This window comes from Fukomys damarensis, unplaced genomic scaffold (genome assembly GCF_012274545.1).
Source record: "Fukomys damarensis isolate Sample0158 unplaced genomic scaffold, DMR_v1.0_HiC HiC_scaffold_14, whole genome shotgun sequence".
NCBI lineage: Eukaryota > Metazoa > Chordata > Mammalia > Rodentia > Bathyergidae > Fukomys > Fukomys damarensis.
This window is the reverse complement of record NW_022900926.1, coordinates 69,257,560-69,266,185: the sequence shown is the minus strand read 5'-3', so window position 1 is coordinate 69,266,185 and position 8,626 is coordinate 69,257,560. Positions and strand designations below refer to the sequence as shown.

The following is an 8,626-nucleotide window of genomic DNA, read 5'->3' as shown; positions in this document are numbered from 1 at the left end:
GTCTTTTTTTTTTTTTTTTTTGGTTGGATTCTTTGGTTTTGGTATAGTAGAGCTTGCTTCCTGGAATGACTTTGGGAATATTGCTTCATTTTAAATTTTATTATAGAGTTCAAAGCACTGGCATTAGATCTTCTCTAATGTTCTTGTAGAATTCAGCAGTGAGTTGACCAAGATTTTCTTTAAGGTAGATTTTTAATTATATCTTCAGTTTCATTGCTTGATATTCTTTTTTATATCTCCTTGATTTGGCTTTGGTAATTCATATAAATTTAGAAATGTGTTCATTTCTTCTGTATTTTCCACTTTGTGAGAGAATAGATTCTTGAAATAGGTACTGAGGAACTTTTAGATTTCTGCAAGATCCATTGTGATTTCACCCTTTTCATTGCTAATTGCACGGATTTGGGTCTTTTCTTAGCTTTTCTTGTTAAAGTTGACTAAGGCTTTATTAATTTTATTTAACATTTGAAAACCAACTCTTTGATTCGTTGATTCTTTGTATTGTTTTCTTAGTTTCAGTTACATTAATTTTTGCTCTAATATTTATAGTTTCTTCCCTCATATGAGCTTTGGGCTTGACATCTTTTTCTAGACATTTGAGGTTTAGCATTAGGTTACTCATTTGAGCTTGCTCTGTTTTCCTAATGTGAGAATTTCCTGCTATAAATTTCCCTCTTAGGACTGCTTTTGTTGAATCCCATAAATTCCAGTAGGTTGTATCGATGTTATAATTTAATTGTATATACTGTTTAAGTTCCTCTTAAATTTCATCTCTGATGCATTGGTTGTTCAGGAGGGTGTTATTTAATTTCCATGTGTTTCTGGGATTTTTGTATTTTCTTTTACTATTGATTTCCAGTTTCATTGCACTATGGCAGATAATATCCATGGGATAATTTCAGTTCATTTGCATTTACTTAAACATATTCTGAAGGCTAGTATGTGCTCTATTTTGAAAAGTGTCCCATATGCAGCTGAGAAGAATGTGTATTATTATGTTAAGGTGTAGAACACTCAGTAGACATCCAGTAAGTCCCTTTGGTCACAGGTTTAGTTCAGTTATGATATTTCTTTATTAATTTTTTATCTAGTTGGTCTGTTAGTGGGTTATTGAGGTCCTCCATTGCAATTGTATTAGTGTTTGTTTGATTTTTTTTTCATATCTCTTAATATTTGTTTTACATAGTTGGGTGCATTGGTACTTGATGCATATGTATTTATGATTGTCATCTCTGCTCTTTCCTGAGGTCCTATCCCATGGAGTATTTTTTTCTATCCTTTGACCTTTAGTCTATAAATTTCTTTCTGAGTTAAATGTGTTTCTTATATTCCATGTATTGTTGGATCTTTTTTTCTTGATCCATTCTGCCAGTCTGTTTCTTTTGATTGGTGAACTAAGACCATTTACATGATCGTTATAACTGAAATGTATTGGCTTATCCTTGCCATGTTATTTTCCTGCTGTTGATTCCTTCTTTCACCTCTGTTTGTTTGCTTTCCCTGTTGGCTGCTTTCTGTTGGCGTTTCTTGAATTGTGATCTTTATTATCTCTTTTTGGAATATCCTTCAGGGTATCCTGTACAGCTGGTTTAGTTATCATGAATTTCTTCAGTTGTTTTTTGTCTTGGAAGTATTGTTTTGCAGGGTACATCAGTCTGGGCTGGAGATTTTCTTTCAGAACCTGAAATACTTCACTCCAAGCTCTCCTTGACTTAACAGTTTACATTGAGAGGTCTGCTGTGATTCTGATGGACTTTTCCTTTGTAGTTGATTTGTTTCTTTTCTCTAATGGCTTTTAATCTGTTCTTGTGCTGAGTTTCTGGGATCTTAAAAATTATATGCCTTGATGTAGATTTATTTGGGTCACAGCTAATTGCAGTTCTATATGCCTCACTTATTTATCAAATTCTTTTTCCATGTTTGGGAAGTTTCCTGCCTTTATTTCTTTAAACAGGCTTTTTATGACATTTGTGCTAGCTCCAGCTTTCTCATTGATTCCAGCCAATCTTAGATTGTTTTTCTTTGCATCATTTTATAGCTGTTGGATTGATTTTTCATGGTCCCTTGCCATTTTTAAGATAGCTTTCTTTTCATAGTCCTTAACTACAGCCTTTCTTCTAGATCAGGAATTCTGTCTTTGTCTTCACTCAGTCTATTGCATATTCTTTCAGTGGAATTTTTAACCTCTTGGATGTCTGTTTGAGTCTGTTTCATGGATTCCGTTTCTTTCCTATGTTAGACAGTCATGATTTCTGTCGTTTTCCTAAGCTCTTCTATTTTTTAAAATCTACTCTAGATTGATTGAACATGTCCTTCATTTTGATCATCATTTTTTTTTTATCTGAGAGACTGTTTTCTGTAAAACTTCATGCATCTGTTTTTTACTTCTGCTGCTATCATTTCAAAAAATTCAGATGGGTGATTCCAATTGTCTCTATCTCTTTGTCCCCTGAACTTGGCCTAGGTGGGCTGGAGGTCTGGGATTGCATTTTGCTTCTGCATCTTGTCATTTTCTCTTGGGAGGGTTTTTGTTTTTGTTTTTGTTTTTCCAGTGTTGATGCTTATAAATTTCTTAAGGCAGATAACTTTATTACTAGTATTGAGGCTCCCCTAAGAAATGTCTGTTCCTCAGAGATATTTTCTGGGCATGTGTGGCTTTGGTCTTTGTGTCTGTCCTAAGATCCTACCTTCCCAATTTATTAAGGATAAAATGTTGCTATTTATTGTGTTCAGTACCCAATCCTTTGGTATTGGACTATGGTGATGGTTATGGCCCCAGACATTCACAGTGTTGTTATACAAGGGAGAACAATTGATTATAACAGGTATGACATCCTTGCTAAAGTAGTACAATTACCAATGTCATTAACATCAAGCATAGCCTAGAAACTGACAAACTGTGGTAACTGTTAATTAGTACCTATAAAACCACAGGGAGCAAGGCCTACAGTTATATAACACAGTCCAAACCAGGAACTTCTATGCAGTAAATTTCCCTTTAGTGGAATGATTTTACCCTCTGGAAGGAAATTTAAGAGGGATAGAATGCAAAACAGAGAGATAAATGAAGGGAAATATAGTAGAGCAAGGCTGGAGGACTATAGATGATCACCCAAGCTTTGGGAAAGTGGAGAAAAGGGCAGGAGAAAAAGCATGAAGGGTAAAGCAAAAGATTCTCGAAGAGAACCAGAAAGAGAAAACACAATTTTCACTCACATGAAGCTATCATAAAGTCAAGAGTGATAGTTGAGGAGAGAAAGGAGATGACTAGAACAAAATAAAAATAAAAGTAAAATCTTAAAAAATGAAGAAAAAACTCCAACTATACAGAAAAAGAAAAAACCAACAAAGAAAACAAAAATAAAATAAATTATTCTGGAGTCCACAGTTCTGTAGTAGTGTCCAAAGCAGGTAGTATCCCAAAACTGTATTGCATTTAGGATTAGTGCTTGGTACAGGATTGATCTTGCGGGAGCTGGTGCCAGTCGATAGCCAGCAGCTTTTTTGGATGTTTCTCTCCATCCCAACCAAGCCAACCTACAGTGGGTTGCTGTGGTGCCCCCAGCCAGGGAGCCTGGGGCTGCTCCCAGTCCCATGTATGGTTGGCTCCATTAAGCCTTTGCACAGCCTCCTCTGTTTCACCCCCACTGACACCTCTCTATCCTGTCCCCCCACTTATCACGGGGTTGGGAGCTATCACAGCTGCAAATGCTGCCTAAGACTGCATTCCACTTCAGACTCCAGCAGTTTAAGTGCTAACCTGAGGCTATTTAATTCCTTCTCAAGCTACTTGTCTCTTCTTTCCTCATCTCAGCTGTGCTGTGGTCTCTAACTTGTAGTCCCTAGTGCATACAACAGAGGGAAGTGGTGGGGGCTAGCAGCTCGTCCCTTGGGGAGGGAGCAGATTTCTGGTCACTTACCTCTACATGACAGTGAAATTTGCTGCCAGGCTGCAGTGTCCTTTGTGTGGATGAAGGTAAAGAGGCGAGAGGCCTTTTTCCCATATCTATCCTGTGTGGCTTGGGTTAGCTGCACTTTTTCAGTCCCTTAGTTTCTTGGAGACTTCCCAGTGTGGCAATTCTTGCTCGGTGCTGCCCATACCACTGGTAGCCCTGTAGGCTAATGTGCTGTTTAATGAGGTCATGTGCCTGTTTTATTTGATCTACTAGTCCTTATATCAGATTGATTTTGGCATCAGGATGTATTGTGTGTTCCTTCTTTTTTACCAGTTACCTGGGTTGTAAGTTGATTTTTCTCTTGAGTAGATCCAAAGTGACTCCTCTATTCAGCCTTGTTGAACCTCTCTCTATATATGTCTGTTTTATTCTATACTTTTTTCACTGAAATTTTCCAACTTAAAATTATGGTGACCATCCAGCATTTTGTTTCTGGTAATATTCAGTCTCCATCCTCAGAGTATTTGCAAAGCACATTATAAAAGTGAAAATAGTGTTTAGTTTCATCTTGCCCTCTGTCTACATGCTCTGTTACTTTGCCTCTGTCTGGCACACTCAGTTATAAGGAACAAACTATGAAGTTAAGGGTCTCTGAGGGATTTTCAGTAGACTGAGATAAGCATCAGATCAAATTATTCTAGAGCTGACTTGAATTTCTCAATTTAATGAATATATTTGCATGTATTTATATATATGTAAGTATATGTGTATGTGAAAATATATATATGTTAAGCTGTGAGGACCAGTATTATTGTATATGAATGTAATGCTCTGTGATTTTTTTTTTTAAGATATCTGCGAATCTTTCAAAATGTAGACCTCTCTAGCAATTTTTACTTTAGGTAAGTTTGAGCTATTTTGTTCCTATCAATTACTTGAACTTCTTTATTATTTTCTAAGGGCTAAAAACACAAGGAGAGCACACTGCAGTGCTACTTGTATTTTAATAGAAGTAATTTTATTTTTAAAAAAACGATATAGGAATTTCCCTCTTATGACTCAGCTAGAATAAAGAAGTTGTTTTAAGTAGGAAGAATTGATTGTTAGAAGTCAGAAACCAACTTCTTAACACAGCTTTACCTGCTAAGATGAATGAATCTATCAAATAAATGTGGTAAAATTGAACTTCACAGATGGAACTAAAATTAGTTTGAATCAAATGTAAATAAAGAAATGTTAATAAGTCTGTGTGACTCTCCAGACAGAAATGTAGCCATCTTAAGATATTACCAAAATACTTTAAAAACAAACATATAAATCTATACAAACATATTAGTATTCAAGATACCTTCTACATAGCTAATGATAATTATAAAAATTATTAATTATGTGAAATAAAAATTGTAACAAGTTTCTTTTGCTTGAAGGTTAAATTTTATTTGCACAGAAACTGTTAATTTTTATATGGCTTTTACTCTCCTAAAACATGCTATTTATGTTTTTCTGATTATTCTTTTTTATTATGAAGTCAGTTATAATACCACTATTAATATTTCATTGAATTATTCTTGCACATGTATAAATCAGGATGCAGAACTATATACTCGTACAGTGGATATTGTATCTATAGAAGCTTGTATGTGTTACTCCTTTGCACAAGACCATGAACTTTGATTGATTTCAGTGTGAAGCAAAAAATGCATATGGCACAAATCAGTGAATATGTACTACTCACATTGTCTATTTTTGTCATGCAAACTCCTAATTCATGCAGTTAGTTTTGTTTTTTTTTTTCTTTTGGTACCGGGGATTGAACTCAGGTCCTTGCCCTTACAAGGCAGGAGGTGGGACCACTGAGCCGAATCCCTGGCCTGCATGCAGTTAGTTTTTATTTCCAGTCATGTTCGTATTTTGCTGTGTTTTGTAGTACTGTTTTTTGTTGTTGTTGTTGTTTGTTTTTTGGTACTGGGGATTGAACTCAGGTCTTTGCGCTTGCAAGGCAGGCCACCGAACTGCTGAGCTAAATTCCCAGCCCTTGTAGTACTGTTTTGAACAGCATTGATTCCATGTGAAGTTACAGGTACTGATTAATTTAGCTTGCAGATTTTATTTCCATATGGGAACTAAGACCATAAAATATGCTTTGCCTTTGTAACTCTCAAGTATCATTTCTCTTCTCAGTTACAGTTATGATTTGTCCCACTCACTTCAATATAATCTTACTGTCTTGCGAATGCCCCTGGAGATGTTAAAATCAGAAACAACCCAGACTCGCCAGGAGAGTTTTGACATCTTTGAAGATGAAGGATTAATCACACAAGGTAGAAGCGGTAGGTAGTTTCGGCAGACCTAACATGTATTATTTAGTGCAGCATCTGTGAGATGCCATCTCATTAAATTCACTAGCATTTCTACTTCCCTCTGTGCTGTTTATCCTTACAGGGGACTGTTTTGGATACATGGACTTGACCAATCCATTTTCATTGAGATCATTAATCACTGTGGTTTTATTTGTAGACAGCCAGAAAATTACTGGCTTTTTTTTTGGGGGGGGGGCTTTTTTGAGACAAGGTCTCACAGTGTTGCCCAGGCTGGCCTCAGACTCACAGCAATCCTTCTTCTTTGGTCTCCTGAGTGCTGAGTTTACAGGCATGTGCCATCACCCCTGGCTCTTGCTGGCATTTTTCAGCTAATAATCACACACTTTTTATGGACATATTCAGGTTTAGACTTTTGTTGAAGTTTAAATGCTGAACTTTTTTTAATATTGGAGGATACACTACACACTATCTTATTTTCCTTCCTAGATATCAGTCTGACATGGACTGAGTTTTGGTAAAAAGTTATCAGGGGTTGCCTGTTATCATATGTAATATCTCTAAACCTCCTAAAAACTGTTCAGTAATTATAATGCCAGTTTTATAGAAATAAATACTAAGTAAGAAACAGGCCCAGAGATAAAGATCATATGGCCACTGTTCAGAACAATCAGTAAAGCAGGGCAGAGCTTGTGATTACTTTAATTACTTTAATTGTTCCCAGTCAACCCATTAGTCCCTCATGATATTTGCTTCTTGTCAGATCGCTATAGCAGCACTGCATGCCTGGTTGAGGTGCCCCTGGAGATCCTACACTAAACCAGACACAGAGTGCTACGATGCCCCCCTTTGTTTCCAGTACCTTTATTGCAAGGTTCTTGGCTTTGTCTGGAATTCTAAAGCTGGAGGCATTTTGCTAATGCAAATGTTGTGAAATAATAGTTTCAAACTTAAGGTACTTAGCTGAATTAAACCAGCTGTGGAAGCACACAAGTCAAAGATGTGTTTGCACCCCTTGCTCCATGCAACTTAAATGATAGTGATAAAGATCTGGCTGTAGAGGCTGAATCCAACCTAAAATGGACCTAGAAGGCTTGTCTTTGTAGGACACTCAAGAAGAAGCTGTGATCTATAGTGCTTTCCCAAAGGTTCTGGTCTACTCATAGGCAGTTACTGAAATGAACATTATCCTGGCATTACCCTTGACTCTAGTTGGTTTACTGATTATCACTTGAGCAAAGACGAAGTTCAGGACACCCTCACACCCTCAGATCATCTAGATCACATGAATTGCCCTGGTTCAGACACCTGTACTATAAACCAAACCACTAGAGATAGATTAATAGAGGGTAAGGCAACTAGTGTGTCTGATGATTTGCTTGTAATGACTTACTGAGTGACACTTTCAGTTATACAGCATTGTATTCTTATGCCTTGCTACCAGGAGGCTTTGAACCACCAGTGGTATTTGTATTACTGGCCCACTGGGCAGCATGGGATAGTCGTGTGTGTGCCACTTGTGGTTCAAGCTTTCAGGAACATGTTAAAAGATATACATTTATTATCATACAAAAGGCAAAACTCCCAAGTGGGTCACAGTGAGCTGTTAGGTGTCAGCAGACTGCGTTCTTCTCCAGAGGCTCTGGAGAACCCCTTTACTTGCCCTTTCTGTCTTCTAGGGGATACCCTCATTCCCTGGCCTGTGACTCCCTCCAGTCCAGGTTCACAGCCCATCAGGCTCCAGCTGAGTTGCTTTTCCACGTTACATCACTCAGACATTCAAACTTCTGTTTTCTTGTTTCACTTACTAAAGTCCTGTGGTGTATAGGGCTCGTGTAATAATCTAGAATAATCACCATGGCTCAAGCTCATCTGATTAGCAGTTTTAATCTATCTATATTTTTATTCCTTTTGCCATCTAATATACTTATAACATTAGGGTTAGGTGCGTAGGATCCTGACATCTTTGCTGTGGTTGGGGATCATTCTCCTATCATACAGGGGAAAACTGATAGGAAATGAAGAATAGAGCAGAAAGTGGGAGAGTAGGTAAAAGAAAGGAAAATAAAATGTATTTTTAAAAAATATATATTGTGTATCAAGCAGTATATTAGGGTCTTTGAATAAACTCCTTAATTTAAACATCTTAGAGTGAGTAACAGTATCATCATTTTACAGTTTAGAAAATGGAGATATTAAGTAACATTCCTAAAATGACAGAGCCACCCAGGATCTGTATTATTCATTTTCTTGTGTGGCATCGAAAGGGCAGAGAAAGTTGGGTTTCCATAAATCAAAACATGGGGTATTTATCATAGTATAGAAATACTCTTAATAGATCATGTTTTGAGAGCAAAAAATGATATTGATTGACTGCTATCCAAACCTCTTATAATCTTCTAAGCTATATAT

General features: G+C 36.8%; 1 protein-coding gene across 2 annotated transcripts in view; it reads left to right on the top strand.

Annotated features, from left to right (window-relative positions):
• The window catches only part of Fig4 (FIG4 phosphoinositide 5-phosphatase), an 87,960-nt gene that overhangs the window by 27,426 nt on the left and 51,908 nt on the right, over positions 1-8,626 (top strand). For both annotated transcript variants that reach the window (XM_033763418.1, XM_010630820.3), the window contains exons 5-6: positions 4,748-4,798; positions 6,078-6,226. In XM_033763418.1, coding sequence (XP_033619309.1) covers positions 4,748-4,798; positions 6,078-6,226 — 200 coding nt within the window. The remainder of the gene's footprint in view (positions 1-4,747; positions 4,799-6,077; positions 6,227-8,626) is intronic.